Raw genomic sequence first — 22,474 nt, forward strand, 5'->3', positions numbered from 1 at the left:
TAATAAAAAAAAAAACCACCAACCCAACCCTTGCTGGCTTCAGAGCAGAAAACCACAGGTAAACCGCACATGGGCTTTCCTTCTCCTCCTTCGCTCTCCCATGTTAAGGCTGCGTTCATCACTGGTCATAGGAGGGAGGGACGGGGCGAGTCCCGGCTCCCACGACCCCCCGGCTCCTTCATGGGAAGTTTGGCACAAATCCAGCGGGGCGGAGCCCGGCACGGGGCAGGGCAGGGCTCTGGCCCCACGGCCACGGGTGTTAGTGGGTCAGCTTGAAGCTCTGACAGCTACAGGATTACCTACAGGGCTGCAGCAAGGTAAGGGCAGATGGGGGGAATGTGGCAGAAGAAGGGGTTTGCACCCCTGGCCGAGGGGCCAAGTCTGCGGCGTAGGGCTGCACCTCCCCACCCTGGCTTGCGCACGCATCTCGACTGTAAACGGCAAGTGATGGGGGCACCCAGCTTGCCCCAATCATGGCCCCGCAGCAAGGAGAACTAAAGGCCTGGCTGTATGTGCAATTTTGGGCAGCGCCTGCTCAGCAGCCCGGGGCTGAGCCGGGACCCAGGGGCTGGGATGCTGCACCCTGGGGCATCTCGGTGCTGGCAGGAAGGAGGGAGGAGGGAGCCTGGGTCCACACTGGTGGGCCACTGACCTCCCGTCCTGGGGGGTGCAGGGCTGGAGGGCCCCCCCAGAGCCACTGTGAGACTCAGTGCATTGCTCCCAGCTGGCGGTGTCAGCCCCAAGGGCCTCTGCCAGCTGCAATGCCTGGTGCACAGCTTGGCCATTGCACCCACATGGCTCCAGGGGGCTCTCAGCACCCCAAAAAGTGCTGGCCCCTGGGCAGCCAGCAGCTCCTGCCTGCCGGAGGCCCCGGGGGTGCAGGGCCACCATCCCGGGGGACACCTCACCCTGGATAACCTTGCAGGTGATGCAGGACCAGGGGGAAGTGTCATTGGGGGATTGGGGCGAGCATAACTGGGATGCTGGGGGTCTGGATGCTGGGATGCTGCTCCCTCCCTGCTCCTTTCAGCACACAACTGATAATTTAACCTGCTCCAGAGCCTGTTCCTAAGCATAAAGGTGGCCGGGTTTGGGGGGAGGGCATGCGCGTGGGGCAGACTTGGCCCTGGACAGTGCCGACAGGCAGCTGTGGGCTTGGTCATGGCTCTCCAGCTGCAGCCCCGTGGGGTGAGGGAGGCGGGGGCCGCCCCGGCCTGCCCCCTCAGTCCGTTTTCCACACCTTGTTCAGGAACTTGACCACCTCATCGTAGATGACGAAGACGATGGCCACGTCGAGGCAAACGCGGCCCAGGCGAGGCACTGTGCCCTTGTAAAACCTGCCGGGGATAGAGGGGGTCATGGGGCTGGGCTGCACTCGCAGCCCTCTCCCCATCCATCCTCCTCCTCCCCGGCCACCCCCGTGCCTCCCACTGGGGCTGACCCCACTGCCGCCCCTCGCCCACCCCCACCGCAGGGCTTACGCCAGGGGCCCTTCGTATTTCATGATCTGGTAGGCGCAGTCCCAGGTGCTCTTGTACTTGTGTGCTTCCAGCCCCTGTGGGATGAGAAAAGCAGGGTCAGAGGCCAGAGCCAGGGGTGCATCCAGGGGGGATTTCAGGGCAGGGGGAGGCAGAGAGCTGGGGGCGCACCAGGAGGAACTGATCCCTCTTTGCTGCTGTGGGCCACCGAACCCGGCAGGGACATCCCCACCTCTGCAAACACTTCCCAGCACCCCCACGGCCCAGCTGCGAGGGGGCAGCATCCCCAGGCATCTCCCAAACCTTGCCAACATCAGGCGCCTGCTCCGGGGACTGCAGAAAACAGCTCCCGAACAGCGGATGACCCCAGCCTGCTGCAGGCAGAGTGGTTCCACACCATGCCCTGGTGCCGTACCTGCATCCTGGTCTTCACCACGTCCAAGGGGGTGTTGCCGAAGACACTTGCAGCTCCGGCAAGGGCTCCAAACACCCCGGTGATGAAGGGATTGATGACCTTGTTGGGATTGTCCCCTGGGAAGGAGGAGAGGTTGAGGGCAGAATGGTGGTGGAGGATGAAGCATGACATCCTCAAGGAAGCCTGTAGGGAAGGTCCCAGGTCTGGCTGCTCGTGGTCAAGGCTGGTGCCGTGCTGACTGGGGGGCCCAGGGCATTTGGAGGGGACTGTCCAGCAGCACCAGCCCCACAGAGCCCATGCAGCACTGGGGAGCTAAGGGTGGAAGTGATGCTCTAGCAGTGGGACACTTCAGTCCCACAATCTGGGGCCCCCTTGCCCTGCTTTTCACCTTCCTCCACCACGAGAGGCTGAGCCACAAGAAGCGGAGGATGCGCTGGTGGAAAGCCCAAGCCTGGCTCCCAAGGATGGGCTGAGGGAGCCAGCAGCACAGCCAGGGTGCCCTGAGGGGATGGGGGCACCGTACCTTTGTACCAGTTCTTGAGGGAGGTCATGACAAAGAAGCGGATGGCCTGGTTTGATCCTTGTTTGAGGACGGTCGCAGTTAAGCCCTGGTAGGTCCCCTTTAGTCCTGCAGCAAGAGAGGGCGTTGGAGAGGAGCACCAGCCTCACCCAGGCAGAGAAAAACCTCCCCAGGCAGCTGGTCCCAGCCCGCACCCATCCCCCACCTCCCGCCCCATCCCCCCAGCGTGGGGGTACCAAAGGGAGACCCGACATCACTTCCCCGGGACTCACCCTGTTCCCGAACAATCTCCCGGACGCCATGGAAGAAGCCACGGTATTTGGGCTTGGGGGAGCACTGGTCATGGATAAACTTCACCTGTGGGGAGACGATGTGCTCGCCCTGGCCGAGGCGAGGGGGGATGCGATGGCCCCGAAGGGCTGTCGGCCACCTCTTGCCTTGCTCTGGGGACAGTCCCGAGACCAAAGCTGACCCACGTGGCCAGGCAATGCTGGGTGAGGTCACGGGGGAAGCCTGCACCCATCACCAGTGGTGTTTTGCAGAGAAAAACCCAGGAAACTGCCTCTGTAAGCGACTGCACAGATTTTACAGCCCTAAAATGGGTGACAGGATAGCTCCTGGGTGGGGGACTCTGCCCCGGAGTGGGGAAGGGGCCATGGCTGCAGGGCCTGACCTCTCCATGGGGCTTTCCAGCATCTGCTCCTCCCCTACAAAACCAGCCTGAGCAAACCTACGCCGCCCTCAGCTCCCCAGAGACCTGCCCCCCAAAAGCTGGGCATCCCCGGCCCCCGCCCCCTCCTGACCTGGCCTGGGGAGGGGTGCCAGGGCAGGGGGATGCTGGCAGCTGCCTCCCACCTTTATGGTCTCCATGGGGCAGACCACCACCACAGCCTCGGCCACACCAGCGCCCAGCCCGCAGATGAGGCCCCGCGTGCTGTCCAGCCGCCCTTGCTCATCTCTCATCTGGTTGCTGAGGAACTCAAACATCCCGAACCTGTGGAGGAGCCGCCATGTTAACCCCTGGGTGCTTGGCTGGGGGGCTACACCCCCCTGTCTGGGTCTGTCCCTGGCAGCAACCATATACCCTGTGAGAGGACCCTCCCAGTCCGGGAAAGCACCCGGCTTCGGCAAAGTGCCACTGGGGATGTCGAGGCCAAACTCACCCCCCTGTTTGCTGCCACTCGGGGTCCCCTCCGCTCACCCCGTGCCATAGGGGACACCTACCTGACAGCAGCCTTGGGGATGGAGCCATACACCAGCGAGCTGAGCCCCCGGTACAGCCCCCGGATGCCATGGTCACGGACGGTCTGCTTCACGCAGTCCCCTGCGGCAGAGCACAGCAGCGCCGCTGTCACCCGCCATGCCGGGGGCCACTGCGCTGTCCCCACTGCCTACCCCACCAAACCCCGCTCCCCCCTCAGCTCCAGCCAGGCTCCTAGGAGCCTCCGAGTCCAGCCGGTGCGTTGGGGCAGGGCGCCAGGCACGCACTCACCAATGCCCTTGTAGCGGGGAGGGTTTGCCTTCTCGTCCAGCTGCAGCTGCGTCTTCACATACTCAGTGGGGAATGTGATGCAGATCTCAATCCCTCCGGCCAGGCCACCTGGGAAGGCGAGGAGGGGATGCTGGGGCCAGGAGCAGCACCGTGCCCGTCCAGTGCCATGTGGCTGCTGCCGGCTCCACGACGGCTGAGCCCAAGACCTCTGGCAGCCAGGTCTGGGCTGGGACATGGTGTCCCTGTCCTTGCCAAACCCCTGGGGACTTCATACGGCAGCAGGGCCCCACGCCAACCTGGCACCCTGCACAGGCATCACCGCCTGACCACGGCAAGAGCTGGCAAGGGGACTGGCCAAAGGGGTGGGAAAACCAGGCAAAACACCACACCCATGGCTGCTGATTCAGTGTCATTTCCCCCTCAAAGGCACTTCTCCCCTCCCAGAGCCCTGCACCCACAGCCGAGCTGCCAGCACGGGGATTTATAAACCTGACAGAGCCCAATGGCACTGCACGAGGCCCAGCACTGCTCGCCCAGTGCCGGCAGGAGCCCATTTGCAAATCCGGCTGTGCCAGCGCGGAAGCGCAATTATCATCAAGCCTGTCTGGCCGCTCCGGGCTCACGCAGTGGCAGCTGCTGGGCACTGATTACACTGGCTGAAGCCTTTCTCGCTGCGGCCTGGGGACACGCCAACACCCCGGCAGCAAGTGATGCTGGCACTCGGGTGGTTGGGCTCCCCTTGGCTTCCTTGTAGTACCTGCAGCCAGTCCCACCACAAGCTGCCTTGGAGCAGCAGAGCCGAGTCCAGCTGGGCTGGAGCTCCTCAGGAGCTGGGCTCACGCCTGGCTGGCCAGCTAACAACCGCGCAGCTCGTTTCCTTGCATCAAAGTGCAGCCAGGTCCTGCCGAGCAGCTGGAGCTCTTTGTGCCGGTGCAAGGAGGAAGCGCGGGGCCGAGCTGGGCTGCCTCGCAGCGGCAAACCCCGCTGCAGCCCAGGCCAGGGCACAAGCCTGGACTGGGTGCTGCACCATGCAATGCTGGGGAGCCCCAGGATGCTGCCGCTGGGGCTGGGCACCCACCAGAGCAGCCCCCGAGGGCCTCCTGGCTCCTTGCCCGGGGAGGGCGACTCAAGGCCAAGCCCACAGGACACGGCCCAGCGTGGGGTCAGGTTGGCTGCCAGCTCCCAGCCAGGGACAAGTCTCCCATTCTGCCTCCGCCGGCCCCTCCAGCCCAGCCACATTCTCAGCGTGACTCAGCAGCTCTGCAGCTCCCGCCGCAGCCACCCCTGGCACACGGCCTCGCTGGCATGGCCCCACCACGGCCCCGGGGACACCCGGGGGGAACACGCTGCCATCGCAAGAAGGGCCAGCGCAGGGGCTGGGTGCAGTGGTGGGTTATCCTGCTCTGCGGCCAAGCACAGGCCTTGTGCCACACAGCAGAGCACAGCTCTGCTTATCAGCACCCTCCAAAGTACCCTGAGAGGGGACACCACGGCCCATGGGACAGGGAACTGGGCCACGGCTGCTCCCCATGACAGCAGCAGGCAGCCCCAGCTCCTTTTACCAGAAGAGTTTCTCATATAGCCTTATTTCTTCTGTATGGCCTCCAAATTTACAAGAGAGACCCTTAATCTCCCTGGTGCTGCCTCCAGCTCCCTCCCACAGAGTGCCACCAGCAAAGCCACTCACCCAGCACGGGGACATCCCAGCGGACAGGCTGGCATCCCCTGGGGCACCACTGCCTTCTCTCAGCTGTGTCCTTCTGGAGGGAAAGGAAAGCAGCCTTGCTGCACTCCCTCCAGCAGCTGGGCAGCACCCACCTTAAAACAGTCTTATCCTGTTTTTTTTTTCCCCCAGGCACAAGAAGCAGCAGGCTGCACCCGTCCTCCCCAAGGTAGCCAAGAAGCCGTGCCAGGGCTCAGCCCAGCCCGGGATGACAGGAAAGCCCAGCTCTGAGCTCCAAGAGTATCCCCCTCCTCCCGCGGGCACGGTGGGGATGGGGACATGGTGGCACTGAGTGCTGGTCCCCCATCCCCAGGGCAGGACCCGCCAGCCCAGCCTGGCAGCATCCCGGCCTCGCCGGGTGCTGGGGATGGGGCGCGAGGCCAGCCCAGCTCTGCCACAGCACACAAAGGCTCCTTGTTTCCCGCTGCGTTCCCAGGAGGGGCTGGAGCTGCTCAGCCCGGCCAGGCAGGCGCCTCCAGGGAGGCAGCGATGGGCGACCACCACTGGCCTTTACGCTTCCGTGGCACCCTGCGCTTCAGCAGCGTGGGAGGAAGCTGCTGGCAGCTGCAGCAAGGCCAGCTCACACCGCTGTGGCCAGCCGCTGGCTCTCACCCAGGGCACCACAGGACCACAGCCACCATCCCTAAGGTCCCCAGAGCTCTCCTGCTGCCCCTCAACCCTCCCCCGTCCTTGGCATGTCCATCAGATGTGGCAGACACTGCCGGTCCCATGGCACAGGGCTTGCCAAGCACTGTAATTTCTGCTGCAAAGCCAAACAGCTCCTGTGGTGGCAGCTGGCAGGTCCCCAGTGAGCAGTGAGATGAGGAACAGTGTCCTTCAGCTGGGTGTAATGGTCCCCGAAAAGCCCAAGACCAGCTGGCACCTCTCTGCGCCGCTACACACCACTGTGCCACCAGCCCCACTGCCACTGCAGCCACACGAACACCCCAGGTGCTGCCAAGGCCACTTCCCTCCTGCCTCCTGTGCTGCAGTCCTGGACATTTTAAGAGCCATAAATGTTCCCGCTCAGTTCCCCAGCACCAGCTGCTGCCCCAGCACCCTCCAGAGCTGGGCAGCAGGGAAACACCCGGGACAAGCACCAGTCCAGGGACAGCCACACCAAATGGCACGGGGAGGGATGCCGCACCTCCTGCAACCTGCCCATGGCCTTGGCAGCCTCCAGGATTAAGGATGTTTGTCCATGTGGGGGAAGCAGGGAGGCTTTGCCTGGCATCCTGCTGGCAAAGCCGCATCCACAGGCATCCTGGAGCCTGTAAAGTGCCCCGGCAAAGGGACAGCATGCCCCTCCTGGGAACCGGCAGCCTCTGTGGCACTGGGGCCACCCAAGCCGAGGAAGGAGGAACAGGGTGGCCGTGCTGGCTCCCCGTGGCAAACCAGGGAGCTGGATGCAAAAGGTGTCCCCATCCCAGAGCCGCTGCGAGAGCGTCTGTCTCCCTGGCACACAGCAGCACACACATCGCCCTGGCTACAGCAGGGGACACCCCAGGGCTTGCGCAGAGTGGCAGGGGCATGGCTGGACACCGATGCCCTGATCACCTCTGTCACCGCTCACTGGGAACAGATGAGGGGAGGGGAGCTGGCCCGAAGGCTGCTCTGCCACCGCACAGCTCCAAGACTCCTCGGGCGGCTGCACACGCACGAATCGCAGGGCAGGGGAACAGGTCTGTTCAGGGAAATGCACCCAGAGGAGGATCTTCTCCCTCACCCTGCTTGGGGACACATGCTGCCTGCACCGCTAGGTCCCCTTCTTGTCCCCCAGTGTTGCTCTGGCCCCAAATGGCATGGGAAGGGGCACCCAGCAGGGACTCCAGACGCACTCTGTGACCTGGGGCAATTTTTTCCTGTTTTCCTCTGCCTGCAGAGAGACAGGGTGGCATAAACCATCCGCCTGCAGCCCCCTCCCTCCCTGGAAGTGAGACCCATCAGAGGTCTGGCTCTGCTGTCGAGCAGCCTTTCCCCATGCTGTTTTATTCCAGCAGAGATCTTATTCTATGCAAATAAATCACCCCATTGCCCATGAGCAGCAACTCCTTCCAACCCCCTCTCCCCCACCAGGGCTTTGCAACCTGTTTACCCGGACTTTAACCAGCAGCTTCAGCTCTTGCAACACTGCGGAGTCAGCAGGAACAGCCGGCAGCGAGCACTCAGGAGGTGAAAGACCAAGCAGGGCAGCCTGGACGCCGAGCCAAGGCTCCCAGCTATTAGCTGGATGCAGCAGAGCCAGAGGAGAGAGGACGTCCTTCAGGGAAGGTCGCTCTGCCCGGCCCCAGGGAAGGTGTCGCCAGCGGGGGGATCCCGCTCCGGGCATCAGGAATAGCTCCCTGCCTGTGGCAAGCCTGCAAGCGCCCCAGCTGCCAGCAATCCTGACCCTGCAGGCCCAGCAAAGAAGGGAGAGAAGGGAAAAATACCTGTTTGTCAGCCACTTAGCATGGTTTTCCCAGAAAAGGTTTAGCTCTCCTTTTTGGAGGGGCCAGTAGAGTTATTCGAGGACACAGCCACAGCCCTTGGGCACGGCTGGGGAGAGTCAGCAGGGAGGAGAGTTTTGGGGGACAGCGGGAGGGTGCTGCCCCTGTGACGCTCACACAGCGCACAGTGGCACTGGCGCACACAGGTTTAGCTAATGACCTCAAGCCCTGTTAGTGAGCAGCTTTTGGGGAAACCACCAGCCACCTCCCGGCCAGCCCGGCCTGGAGACCCCAGCTCCAGCACCCAGGACAGGGTGGGTGCCGAGGGCAGGAGGATGCAGCCACGATGGGGAAGACGAGCAGAGCCCTTGGGGGCTGACACAAACCAAGGCTGCGCAGCCGGGGCTGGCACTGCCACTCCCTGCAAACCCCTACCCGGAGGCAAGTGCCCCAGCGAGCACCCGCTGCCCTGCTCGGGAGCCGCAGAGGGGCAGGAGGTGGCACCAGCCTTCTGCTGCTCCTGCAAAAGCATCCTGCTCCTGTGGACAGAGCAGCAGGTCTCTGCGCAGCTCTGATGAGAAGTGAGCACCTGGAGACCAATGTCAGCCTCTCCATTTTAAGGGTAATTTCACATGCAGATACACAAGCACCTGATTTCCATACAAAAAGCTCCTTTTAACTTCAGATTTAGCAGGATCCTTTCAGGCCAGAGGAAATTATTCCTAAGGGCCTGGAAGCAAAGCAGCAGAGCTCTCACAGGACCCATGCCTGAAGCTTGCCCCTCCTGCCAGCTGCACGGCTCAGGGCGGTGGGAAGGCACAAACAGGCTTCCAGCTCCTCTCCAGAGCGCCAGCAAAAGCTGACCCTCACATTTCTCCCCTGTTCACAGGGCACCCGGCCCCCTTGCAGAAGGTGCAGGTGTACGGGGTGAGCTGAGCAGCCGAGACTCGTGACACGGACCACACGCTGTGGGCACAGCAGGCAATCCTGCCTGCCTCCTGGATGCCCTGCTTACAGTTGCTAGCCTCACGAGGGGACTTGGTGCCCTCCCCTGTTAGCCAAGGTAGCCTTCAGAGCTGTGGGATAAAAAAACAAATAAATGAAAATAATCAAAGAGCAGCAGGGTGCTACAAATCGGGGAGGCAGAAATGCCCACCTCCAGCGCATCACAGGTGCTGCCCCGTCAGCAGCACAGACCTCTCTCCCTGCCTGCTCCCTAGGGATCAACCCTCTCTTGACAGCCAACCGCTCTGCTCTTGAGCCACGCCACTAACATAACCCAGCTAAAGGCGGTAGTGGAGAAAACCTGCAGTGGTGAAACGGGTTTAACGGGCTCCACCCTCCCTGCACCATCCCACCACAGGCCATCTTGTGAAACAGGCTCAGGGGCAGAGCCTGGTTCAAGGAGCAGGCAGGCGCCTCGCTGGGGATGGAGAGACGGCTTTCGGCAGGGCTGGCACCACAGCCCTTGCCTGGGCACCTCCTCCTGCCACGCACAGCCCTTCACCACCCATCTGCAGCCTCATCCTTGGGGAAAACCAACACAGGGCTGCTCTGCGGGGAAAGGTCTTACACAGCGCTGAGATCGGGGAGGGCTGCACCCATGGCACAGCCGCTTCCCCAGACCAGATTACCAGAGGATTACCTGCATTTTGGTTAGAAAGGAAAAAACAAGTCCTGTGACAGGCCAGCCCTTCTCCGACAGCATCCATCGGCTGCGCTGGGGCCAGGGGCCCTGGAAGGTCTCCTATCTGATAGGGGCAAGGCCAGTGGGGGACACGGGGGTTCAGCGCGTCCATCGGTAAATACACACGTAGCTGCTTTCGTCACGGGAGCACACTATGGCTAGGCTGGCAAAAGTCTGATCCCCCACTGGGGATACACAGAACGACAAACATGAAATGTGCCTCTGTACCCCATGCCACCGGTGGGTAAACAGCCCCGTGCAAACAGCACTGTAGATAATGCTGTAGATGGAATGAAGTAATTTGTCCCTAATCTTACTGGAACCGTCCTGTTTCAACAGGCCGTCCTTTCACAACCTGCTCATTCATCTCCTCTTTGCATTTACTTCTCGATAGGCCAATATTACAAAAATCATTATGATATTTTAAACTTCTTGGCTGGGAGTATGATGGCAAAAGCCATTTCCCTTTGCTCGCAGTCACAGCATCATCTGCCGTCGGTGCTAACTCCACCTTCGGGGATTGTCAAGTCCCCCATCCTGGCTCAACTCACCTTCTCCCCACTGCCCTGCGCACCTCGAGGCCCCGGCTCCGCCACCGTGAGCTGGCTCCCAGCCAACCCATCACCCCACTTCAGACACCTACTTTTTAAGCAGCCCAAAATCTTTCTAAAGATGGGCAACAGGGAGCCAATGTCAGAGCCCAGGGCTGCCGCACGCCTTCCCCAGCTCAGTCCCATAGCTGGATGAAGGAGCCACTGCTGGGACTGAGGCTTCCCCGGGGACAGGCACTGGTCCCCCGGCCACCAGCACAGTGGAATGACTGCTGTACCAGGCACTGGAGCACAGGGAGAGAGAAGAGATGGCAAAAAATCAACCCCTGCTGTCAGGAGGTGACCTGAGACCTCAGGGCACAAGCACAGGGTCACCACCGCCCGTGCAGGAGCAGGGAGGCTGCATTGGCATGCATCACACAAGGCCGTCAGAGACGAGAGATGCTGCAACATCCCTGAGCTGTCAGCTCACGGTGCTCATCGCCTCCAAGAAGATGGACGGCTCCTTCCAATCATTTACATCAACCCAGAGAAAATGGCCGCCTGCAGAATGTCAAGCAGAGCATCAGGCACGTGAAAATCTCAGAAACTCACATTTCAAAGCTCGGGGTTAACCCCAGCTCATACAGAATTCATGCAGCTCAAAGAAGCTGGGCACCCCAATGTGGTTTCCCAGTCCTGGGACTGACAGCCTCCTCTCACCAGAATCCCTAGGGCTCCTCTAGGTTTCTGCAGCAGCTGCAGTCCACAAAGGCTCACAGTAGGCAAGGACACACTCATGGCCAGCGTGCTCCTTTTGCCCCACTCCCCAAACAGGTGACAGCCAGAAGAGGCAACCCCAGGGGAAACCACAACTAGGAGTGATGCACCAAGGGCCAGCAGACCTGGCAAGACCGGTTCCCTCCACACTCACCAATCCTCCACCACGGCCATGTTCAGCCCACTACCCGGCTCCCCCTGCTCAGCATCAAGGCGGGAACATCCCCTACTCTGCTGTGAGCACCAGGCATCCATCTAAAAGCCAGGGAGCATGCCAGACCATGGCCATTCCCAGCAGCACAACCTCCATCCCACCCTCCCAGGAGGGCAATGGCCCTGGAAGCCCACGTGGACTTGGGACTTTTGGGAAAGGAGTCCTACTCTGCAAGAAGCAAGTCGCAGCTTTCACACCCAGTCCCTGACTCCTTTCCTCTGTAGGTACAGCATTTCCTAAGCAAGATCATATCAAGAGATTAACAAAGAAGAGCAAACTGAAGCTCAATTACTGCTTTGTTTCTCGTGTGATCCTGGGCTCCCTGCTAAACCTGTGCTTCATGCCCTACCCTGCAGGCCCTTCTCTTTCTCCCTGCAGAGTCCCTCTCCCTCCTGCCCACGCTCCTCCTGGGACCTCAGTGCGTGTCACTGCTATTTCCCAGCGGTACTCAACGTTTGCAGCAAACGTCAGAACAACAGCCACGACCATTGTGAGCTCTTTCTAAATCAAGCACCACGTAGGACAGCAACCAGGTGTCCTGCCTCCCTGACCAGGCAGGATTAAGTGTAGGCAGGAATCAGCAACTGTGCACCAGCCCCCGGGTGAGCAGAGGCACCATAAGCAAGGCAGCTGGGAGCTTCTCCGTGGGAGGGAACAGACCCCAGGCTTCAAAGCTGGCTAAAAACAGAGTAAGACTGTACTTAACTCTGGGCAGGGCAGGCAAAGCCTTTCATCAAGCGGCCACTGCTAACCAGGAGCAAAGTTCTCAGGAGGAGGGCAGGGGAGTAAGGGCTTGCCTGCAAAATAGTGAGAACCGTTTGTGCTGGGCTCTAAAGTCCATTGCAGGCTGGCTCAAGCTGACCTAACAGCCCTGCGGTGCCTGAAAACCCAGCAAGAAGCCCACCGGGGAAACACAGGGATGACCACCTCTGCCAGCTCTGCAGTCAGCGCTCCTGCCTCACCACACACTGCCTTTATTTTGAGCTCCCAGCCTGGCCACCGCAGCACGGCCCCATGCTGGGAGCTGCACAGTGGACCAGCAGCACCTGTCCCTGCAGGAGGCTGGCGGGAGGGACAGGAGACCGGCAGGCTAAGGGGTCTGTTTGGAAACCATGGTACAGAAATGGAAAGCTGGCTGTGGAGAGGCTGGAGACACGGCTGGACTCCCAGGTCTGCCTGCTAACAGGTTATTACCGAGAAGAGACACGAGCTGGCCCTCAAACTAGCTCATAAGCTCACAAAAAAATTATGCCAGCTTTACAACAGGTAATTGAGCCAGCAGACGAGTTAGAAAGACACAGATAATATCCATTTCAGCATAAAGCCTGCATATTTACCAGTCTTTTAACCAAGGTTAAGCTAAGCCACATTATGCCAAACCTTACTATCCTACAGCCATGTCACTTTTGACCCAGTGCCAGACCCCCCAAACCTACTTTGTACCATCAGTTCAGAGCCTGGGGGGCTCTTCCCCTTACAAAGAGGGTGTAGGGGTCTAACAGCAGCAGGGACCCACACCCACTCAGCTGTGCCCTCTCTGGAAGCCCAGTCTGTACACAGCACCCCCAAGACCAAGTGCTGGCAGCAACACCCACCCAACCGGCCAGGACGGCCAAGCTGCCTTCATGCGCTCAGGCCACACACAGGGACACAGCATCGGCACACCCTGTGTGGTCACAGCAAGGTGAAGTGCTGCCCTGGCTCACAACAACTGCTTGGACAAACGAGAGCCCATTAGCAAATTAATTTTTAACTTTGCATTTGTCTGTTGTGACACCTGAAGGAGAAGAGCTCTTGGCAGCCAGAGCTTCACTTGCATCTCTTCAGAAGAGCCAGCCCCAGCCTGCTCAGGTCTGGGCAGCGCGAGGGAGCTGTGCCTCCCTGGCAGAGGATCTCAATTACACACAGGGTCTGGGAACAGATATGCATCCAGGGCAGGATGACGGCTCCTTATTTAACTCCACCAGTACAAGGCAGATGAAGCACAGCACAGGAGGAATGGTCCGTCTTGAATACCTCCAGCTCTTCAGAAGGCTGAGCTTTGGAGCACACACCCCTGTTGTGCAGACAGATGTCAGATGAGAAACCCTGGGAGCATCAGCAAACCCCTTAAAGTCAGCAGAGATGGCCACAAATGGCACTCCATGTCCCCAGCAAGGGGCTGGAGGGCTGAGCAGACCGGGACGCAGGGAGTTAACAGCAGCTTTCTCCCATCTATGTGTTTCTCTAATACCATTAGATGCCACAGAGGCTTGGCTGGACTTCTGCCCATTAACCAATTACTCTGATTTGCTGCGTGCAAGGAGAAGACCAGCATCTCAATAGGGTCCTTCTTCCACCTCTGCAGCCTCACGTGGACCCAGGAGGGCTCATCCAAGCGGGGGCATGTGCAGCTTCGTGCTATGTTGCCCAACCTGACACCTGGCAGAGGCCACAAGCACCACGTCCCTTCCTTTACACCAGAACAGCTTCCAGGCACACCCACGGTAACTTTCCTGGCAGGGGAGAGCAGGGGAAGCCTACTGCTGCCTCTTTCAGAGTATGCCGATAAGCCATCTACAGATGATGATCCCCGATTACGGACTTATGCAAGGGCTATGAAAAGTCTCCTGGTACGCTGGCCCAGGCAGCGACAACCTGATGCACCGCACATGGGCAGCGAGTTGAGAAAGACTGAGAAGGCTGGATGGGGAGAAAACTGCCTATCTTACCCATCCTAAGCTTGGATTAAATCCCATTTAAAAGACCTCTAAACAAAAGGGGCTAAGAAGAGGCCTGAACTCACAACCGACGTTGAGGGGGTGTCTTGAGACCCCTGACGAATACAGAGCTCTGGAGGAGCCTGGCCTCACCAAAGGTCTCATTTGAATGAGAAGGCACCCTCTCGTTTGGCTGCGGCTGCCTCCCCCTCATGCCCCAGCCCTTTGGCCGGTCAGCCCGGGTGACAGCACAGTCCCCTCTATGGGACATGACACTGGGAGGCCTCGTGACCCTCTGCATGCTCCAGCGCTTGCATCCATTTCTCGCAGCGCTGCTGTCTCCGGCCGTTCTCCAGAGCTGCATGATGGAAGGCCGACCACTGAGGCAGGAGCCAGCGCTGGCGGGCAGAGCTGGAGCAGCAAGGGCTTGGCTCCCCGTGCCCAGCCGGAGGGCAGGTAGACAGACCCTCGCTCCTCCCGGGTCCCACTGGAGCTCTGCCCTCAGAGGGGAGCATACAGTGGGACAGACGAACAAAGGCACAATTGCAGGAGGGAGAATTAACTGGAAAACACAAAAGCTCTAAACACGCCAATTGTGTCGAGGCTGCTGTGGCTTATTTCAAAGGCAAGATGCTAATCTCCATTCTGGGAATTGTCCTGCGAGTGGCAGGAAAATCCAGGGAGTTAAGGAACGGCTACAGAGGAGTTTAATAAGCCTGTGACTGTCTTGGACTCCATTCAGCTCAAAGCTCAAACCAGCCACAAGCAAGAGGAAGCGTGTTAACTCCGCAGTTACTGCTGCACTTGGAGCCTATTTAGATCCCATGGAAACAGTCAGAACTGGATGGGAAAACACGCCCTGATCCACGGGGATTGATACTGAGACACAAAGGAGGGACCAAGAAGCCATAAGAGGACCTATATCAAAGCAGGGTGCAAAACAGCCGGAACAGGAACGACCTGAGTGCTGCCGCCTCAGCCTTCTCCCTTAACATCTTCAGGGGGCGCATAAGGAGGTCCCCTGCTGCTGCCTCTTCCATCAGTTCAACTCCCTCCCGCTAACGTGACAATCTGCCCTGCTACACAACGCGACGGCCGCGAGCCCTGTGTTAACTCCGCGCTACGGCGGCGGGAACGCCACCGCCTTCCCAGCAAGGCCACAGGTTGCAGGAACGGCCTCCAGCGACGCTGCGACCCCCGCCGGCAGCAGCGGCAGCCCCGAGAGCTGGCGCCCGAGCCCGGGATCCATCCGCCGGAGCTCTGCTGCTGCTGCTGCTGCCGCCAAAGGGAAACCCCGGCTCGCCGCGGGCCGCCGGGATGCGGCGGGAGAGGGGCGCTTTGCGGAGCGGCTCCGGGCTGGCACGGCGGGAGGACCCCCGGGCGGCACGGGCAGCGGGCGATCCCGGCGGGCTGGGCGGGTGCCAGGGCGGCGGGGACGGGGCACCTGCGGGGAGCGCGCTGCCTCCCCCGGGGCGGGTCGCGGCAGCCTCCGCCCAGCGCGGATGCCCGCGCTGGCAGCGGCGGCCGGGCGCCCCGGCTCGGGGCGCGGCTCCGCGGCCCGGGGGGGCGCTTACCTGCCAGGATGGCCTTGCCGGGGTGGGTGAGCTTGGCCTTGCCGGCGGGGGCGGCGGCGGCCAGGCGGCGGGGCGCGGCGGGGGCGGGCATGGCCGCGCTGTGCCGCGGCTGCTGCGCTGCCCGGCGGCGGCCGGGGCCGTATTTCAGGGCGGCGGCCGCGGAGGGGCGGCCCCGGCGGCGTCACATCCTCACGCCGCGGGGCGGGGCGGGGCGGCATCCCGCGGCTCGGCCCGCTGCGGCGGGGGCGCGGCCCGGCTGGCGGGCGTCGCCGAGTGCGAAAATGGTTGCCCCGCTCCCAGAAACGTGCGGAAAGCGCCCTCGGCGCGGGCCCAGCGAAGAGACGCCCCCCCCGCCAGACCCAGGCGCCCTGCCGCCTCCCCTCCGAACAGCAGCGAGCAACCGGAGCGGCGAGCAGGACGGCCCCGGCCCCCCGGCCACGACGAGCTGTAAAAAGCACCCTAAGAAACACTCATAAGATTTGCACAACCGCACGCTCGCCGTAGATTTGGCCTTTACTGGTCCCCGTGCGCTTCAGATGGGTGGTTTGCTCCTCTCGTGCCCTTTGCTTGAATCATGTTATGCAGTCAGGGAGGGAGACAAGGAAAACTCCCAGGGCAGTAATTGCATGTGGACGCCTGACATAGCAATCACAAGAGAAACCAAAACGTTCTCAAAATAAAAGACTGCAAGTTGCACCACTACTTGTTTTTGCTTTATTTGCAGATATAGGAAGACAGCCCCTCACTAATTATTATATAGCTGTATTTACAGGAACGCTGGGCGAGAAACAACACTGTTTCCATCCGTGATTTCACAGAAAGCAGGGAACACTGGAGCTGGACTGGGCAGCTGTGTTCTCCCTTACACCTGGAGCAGCCACCCTATTCCAAAGAGGGAACATTTTTAGTAAGAAACCTCCCCCGGCCACGGGTAGAGCACGCTCCTGTTGAGACTTGCTATCCATGCTCTCTGCTTAACAAGATTCAGGAACCAGGCAGCTGGATGCCGGCTGCCAGCCTCATCTGAAAGTGATGCAGCTGCGGCTTCGTGGCTAAACCGACTGCAGAAAGACTATTTGGGAAACTGAAGCACCTTTATTCTGCCAGGATTAAAAGCAAACAAACATGTACTTGCATTGCAGAACTCATTCCTGGACGATGCCAGAACTACACGTGGTTTCAGACCAGAGTTAAGACAGTCACAGAGGCAAGTCCATTGAGGTGGTCCCATGTCAAGTCTAAGGCCACCCACCTCCAGCACTAGGAAGTAAGGGGAAAAAAAAAATAACACATGAAGGGAAAATACACAGAAGGAACAAATATTCACAGTCCCAGTCACAGATGCAGAGCAGCTACTCAGGGCTCAGGTTAGCAGTACTGGAATGGCAAAAATAAGGTAAATCCTTTCAAAGATCGCAAACAAATGGAAATGCATTTGGATTTCTGATTAATCTGCAACTCCTCACTACCCTTCTATCAAATTACCGTAACATTCATGTATGCTCGTAGACACGTATACCCGCTGCTGTGAGGCTATGATTAACTTCACAACGAACACTGGCTCCCCGAATAAAGTCAGAAAGTCCTTGTGCACAATCTCATCCTGTCCAAGAAAATACTACGCCACACGCTTAATTCTCATCAGCCTCAATGGGATTCACAACAGTGCTTACTTTGCTGAACAGGGAAAGGATTATTCATATTTAATCACATGGAGATTGCAAGCCATCTCAAATTGACCTCCAAGAAGCTGCTAACACCACTTGTCAGCAGAAAGCCTGAAGGAGAAGAGTATCTAAGGAAGATAAGCAACCCCTGAAATACCAGAGGCCGCAAAAGGTGCATTTTAAGTCCCGTAAGTGACTTACATGAAAGTAAAGACTTGCCCAGACTTGCACCATCAAGAGCATCTCCTAGGAAACGGGTGGTCAAAGCATAAAAGAGCAGCTGCTGTACAGACAGGATATCAAGTCCTCCATCTTACTGCTCTCACTTCAGGAATTTTCACGGAAACAACCCTCTGACAATCTGAACCCATTTGCATAGCTGGTTGGTGGCTGGTGCTTGTTTCTGCTGCCATTGAAAGATACGAGAATTGTTAAATACATAGTCAGGTGCTATTGCAGCCTGTACACCTCATGGCATCCCTCCAGGCCCTAATAATCAGAAAAAAAAAAAAAAACCACAAAACAAAACCAAAACCAAAACAAAACCAAAACTACTGAAGATGAAAGCAACTTCCATGTTTGTTTGTTTTTTTAAACACAAACACTGATTGCAGACAGAGCTTTCTGGATCCTAGAAAGCACATAAACAGTGGCCACACCTCATTAGTTCCAACTTATCCCTCCCCTGACCTGCACCAAAATATTTTTTTAAATTGGCACAGCTTGATGCACCCAGCAGCACACCATCGTTTCAGAGACGGTATGTGGTCAATATAGGGCAGATAACTTCCTATTTTATGCCCTTGAACCAGAGAATCTCTTCATTTCACTGAACAGCTGTATTATCTGAATTGTTACAACTCATCAGCTACTACAAACCTTTCTATGCATTATTAATCCATATCACTTGGGGTTTTATGGTAAAATAAGAAAACTCATTTCCTCTTGGGTTCCCCGACAAGAACAAATGATTCCTTTATGCGTAACAAATCCTGTGCATAACGGGCTTCAAGGAGAAGTGATCATATTGAAGATTTGAGTCAATATTTCCCCAGCTTTCAAGTGTGTGCAGCAGGAGCTATTGTGACTGTAAGAAAGATGATGCTATTCCAAAACAACTTGCATGATTCCCACTTGAGCAGACATGCAAAAAGAGCTCCTGTTGATACTCAAGATTGTTCACTGCGATTACCAAGAGCGAGTCTCTCAAGAGCCCAGCAGAAGTCCCTGTTACATTAACATTTGAGTGGGCCTGACTCATCGCAGAAGACGACCGATATCCATGTACGGCACGCAGCATTTACAGGTTATCATTCTGCTACCAGACCACGGTCACGCTTCCCTCACAGCATGATATGCTACTGAAAGAAACTACTCCAGCTGTCAAACCCTGTTAGCAGTTTACCCTACTAAAGGAGACGATTTCCCCACCCACTAACTGAAAACAAAAATATATCTTCTAAAAGGAAAGCAATTTGAAGATTCACTAACTACCCCTTCCCACCCGAATCTACTCCTAGCTTCCCAGCTGGATACCTAGCACTTTGGGAATTTGTGCTCTGCATCATATTGGAGACCTCATCGCTGTGGAAAAGAACATACCAGGTGACTTTGTAATTTCTTCCTTTCATAACCACTAGGGGAAAAAAGGAGAAATATAGATTTTTTTTTTTTTTTTAGATGAAGATATTTTAAAGTCTTGATTAAAACCACAGCAGACAGAAAAAAAAAAATTCTCCTTGAGTCACTGAACACGCAGGAGAACGCATGACTGAATAAACTCAGGATCTGACTCGGAATTTTAAAATTCTGACACATAAAAGCAAGACAAGACTTAACCTTCACTGACTGTTTTTCAAATTTATACCATCTTAATGCTTGAAAGCTGGCAACATTATAGCCTATTTTAGCTTGGAAGAAAACGCACGGATTTTGCTACCTTCCTGAAAGATCTCAAAGGCTCCTGACTGAAAGATCTAGACTGAACCACATACCGATGCTAACAATTTTGCAGCATTTTATTAGTAAAACATGAGTCAGGATCCGTCATTACCTTTGGAAAGATGCCCACAGAAAACGCATAGTATTGAAAAACAAGAAAGCGGTACCAGCAACAAACTCGTTGAAGGCTGAATGCTTGCTGAAGTAAAAAATGTAGCAGAATAAAAAGACTCCAGATCCATTAAGCTGGACTGGTGCACCTGCAGGTTGCCATAGCAAGTGTTAATTCCCTCAGCAAACCACAACCTAATTACACACCAGTGTCACAAAGCACTCTGGTGTCGTTAAGTATTTTCCAGCCTTGTGTTCCATGACATTTTATCACAAATTCAAGATGCCCTAATTTTACTTTGTGGGAACAAATGAGATTGAAGCAGTCTTGGGGTACTCTGTAAAGCAAAAAAAGAAATAGTCAGCTTGGAAACAAGCGACAAGCCAAGCCATTTACAGCAGATCAGGAAGGACTCGGAAAGACTGAAAGAATTCTACAGATGAGAAATATGCCCTGTCACAAGGTAGTACACACACTTTCTAAACTGCTTGTTCCAGGAACCTGGTAAATGTAGCGCTACTTGTTCCAAGATTTGCAAGATTTCTAGCCTCAGTTTTTTTCAGTACAAATTGGATCCACTGTCATGCTGGTTTAATCACACTAGGAGTTTCTCAGTGGCCAAGTTCTAGCCTGCCAATTAAAATGTCACACATTGAAGCATAAACATTAACGATCCAGCAGTTAAACAGTCAGCTTTGTCCAAGGTTATCATATGTGCCCAAGTACAAAAGTTATCCATGCTCATCTAAGTCGACATCAGACAAAGGATGTGTCAGTTTTAGAGTTCAAAAACCAGAAGCAATCTTTTATGCTTCTGAGTAACTGTTGCTGGTTTTGCTAGGGAAAAAAAGTTCCTCCTTGTTCTATGCAGCCTTGTTAAGGGATCCACGTCATCCTCTAAGTGCCAGCTCTCAGCATGGCAGTTGCTAAAAAAAGAAGCTATTAAGTCAAAATTAAGTTTTGGACCTTACAGTTACTACTGTCTTTCCTGTGTCATTCCCATAATTTGTACTAACTCGAATAGGCTTCATCTGCCTATAATTTTTATTTTTTAAGGAGCAAAATGGCTTAGGAGCATTTTCTTCTGCTATGCTACCATTTAATTATAAAGCCCTAAAAAGAGTGGAAGGGAAATAGAAGTCCTGAAAAAAATCCCATGTTATGTCGCCAATAAGAAACAGAACTTACCCCAGCGATGCCTTCCTCCCGAGTTTAATTCCTCCCAAGTTTATCGGGCTGGCTCATCTGCCCCAACAGAGCAGACAGCAGCAGCCTCCATCAGAATTCTAGCAGCAGCTTTGTTAGACATTCTTCCTCCCTTCTCCTTTTACTTGGTGTTTGTACCAAAAGAAACCAGTAACCTTTAAAGATGTGAGGGACCGTGTAAGGAGCTCAAGTGCTAGCACAGAGTGAGCAGCTGAACACAGGTCAGAATTTTATGTCACAAGCAGCACATGTCCTTGCAGTCATTTGTGAAGAGATCAGTTTCCACCTAGCTCACAAGACATTAAAGCAGCTGCACAGCAATGCTTGTGAATTGCTTGTCATCTCTGATGCCAGATCTGTAGTTGCCCAAAGTTTGCCAGACTAGGGAAAATCCCCCCAAGGTCTGACAAATAGCAAGAGCTATTACAGAAGGAAATCCATACTGTTTATCACAGGAAAAGCATAAGTCAGTAGAAGCTTGTACGTGGGTTCAAGCAAGTTACTATTTGACAGTATCATAAGCCCAGAAGTTAAGTCTCCAGATGCTACGCTCTGCAGTGTGTTCTGCATAAACAGATGATTTTACATGACAGCACTAGCCCCATCTCACTGAAGTGGCAGGAACTAGTGAGAAACTTTGTTTTAAAGGAAGCTTTCTGCAAAACAATTTTATCCAAGTTTTCAAAAACTTGGATGGACACTACAATTTCATAAACTGGATTAAGTCCTCCACTTAACCTGCTAAAAGAATTGTTATTTCCTGCTGAGAATGACTTAACTGTTAAAAGAAACAGTGAAGTGCTCTAGGATGCAAGAGTTTGTTCCACATTTTAGGTACAGCTGCACTGTAATGGCAAGGAGTATGTATTTCCAGATGCATTTTAGAGTGGAATATCACAAAATCTACAAAAGCCATTATACTTAGCAAGAGCTTAAGATACCAGGAGAGCAACTAAAGCCAGACTACTCATCAGAGCTGGCAGCTTTGCTTTCCTTGAGAACTCAGTCATTCCAGTAATTAGATTTCTAGACTGCAGCTATTAAGGATCCCCAGGCTAGCTCAATTCTCAACAGGTCATGAGCTGTTCTAGTATTTAATCTAGCAGTTTACTGTGTTCCACCATCAGCTTGTAATTGCTGCTATGAAGTCACATTAAATTTCCAAGTTGAGGGGAAGGAAACTCCTACAAGTCATACTAATCCTAGAGCTGCTCTTGAGTTCCAGCTGCCTCACCCAAATTCCATTTGACCAACAAGGAACTAGTTACAAAATATAAGTACCATTTGGCTGGCAAATAGCATGCTACCTGGCTAATTCCTGCTAGGAATAAATCTGGACAGAGTGCAGATTTGCTTGACCTCATTAGCTGCTCAGTATTTCAGGCTGAGCTGTTGAGTGCTGATCAGTACAAAACTGAGGTTCATATGTTACATCAACATTTGGAGCACTCTGGCCCGTATCAGGAATGCGGACACCCATCTCTCTGTCGTTGCTATCACAGCGCAGTGACCAAGGGAGACAATATACTAGTTACAGTTGTGCCAAAGCATAGTCTGCTGTTACTGATTTCACAACCCTGGCAGTCTCGACTGGTTGGCATTTGAAGATGTTTTGCCCTGTTCAAGTGGAATTCAGTATGAAAAGGTATAGCTTACCACTACCGCTGCTATATTAAGGTATTTTAGTGGAGAAGACACTACCGGCACCGTCTCCCTCAGCACAGGACTGAAGCTTTTCCACTCCTGTGAATGAAGTCATCTAAGCACGTGACTGCCTCCTGCAGCATGACCTCCACACGTGACAGCATGCTGATGTGTCCAGTGAAGAGACCCAGCTCCCTTCTAAGTTAATTGCTAAGCCATCTACATTAGGTGCTTTAGCACAGGTTTCCCTTTTTCTTGCCTGGCATCCTTACTTGTCAGATTAAGAAACCTGATGCTATTAGTGGTAGTGTATTACTACTAACCGGTCCCCACCCCAAAGATATTAAGACTAGAACCACACAGTGG

The 22,474-nt window shown here is 55.8% G+C and overlaps 1 protein-coding gene across 3 annotated transcripts; it reads right to left on the reverse strand.

Annotated features, from left to right (window-relative positions):
- Positions 1-26: 26 nt before the first annotated feature.
- SLC25A1 (solute carrier family 25 member 1) lies at positions 27-22,139 on the reverse strand. Of its 3 annotated transcripts, XM_082325230.1 has the most exons (9): positions 15,539-15,667; positions 3,906-4,013; positions 3,638-3,737; positions 3,269-3,407; positions 2,686-2,770; positions 2,417-2,521; positions 1,894-2,009; positions 1,482-1,555; positions 27-1,337 (listed from the first exon to the last, which is right to left on the reverse strand). In XM_082325230.1, exons 1-9 carry the CDS (start codon positions 15,627-15,629, stop codon positions 1,223-1,225), a joined length of 933 nt encoding a protein of 310 aa, XP_082181356.1. In that variant the 5' UTR covers positions 15,630-15,667; the 3' UTR covers positions 27-1,222. The 3 variants fall into 3 exon arrangements, with proteins under 3 accessions (XP_082181356.1, XP_082181358.1, XP_082181357.1); XM_082325232.1 differs by lacking the exons at positions 3,638-3,737; positions 15,539-15,667 and adding an exon at positions 22,121-22,139 and having other exon boundaries at positions 28-1,337; XM_082325231.1 differs by lacking the exons at positions 3,638-3,737; positions 15,539-15,667 and adding an exon at positions 4,984-5,435 and having other exon boundaries at positions 28-1,337.
- Positions 22,140-22,474: the final 335 nt, after the last annotated feature.

The sequence above is a fragment of the Platalea leucorodia genome, assembly GCF_965183815.1.
Source record: "Platalea leucorodia genome assembly, chromosome: 12".
Classification (NCBI taxonomy): Eukaryota; Metazoa; Chordata; class Aves; order Pelecaniformes; family Threskiornithidae; genus Platalea; species Platalea leucorodia.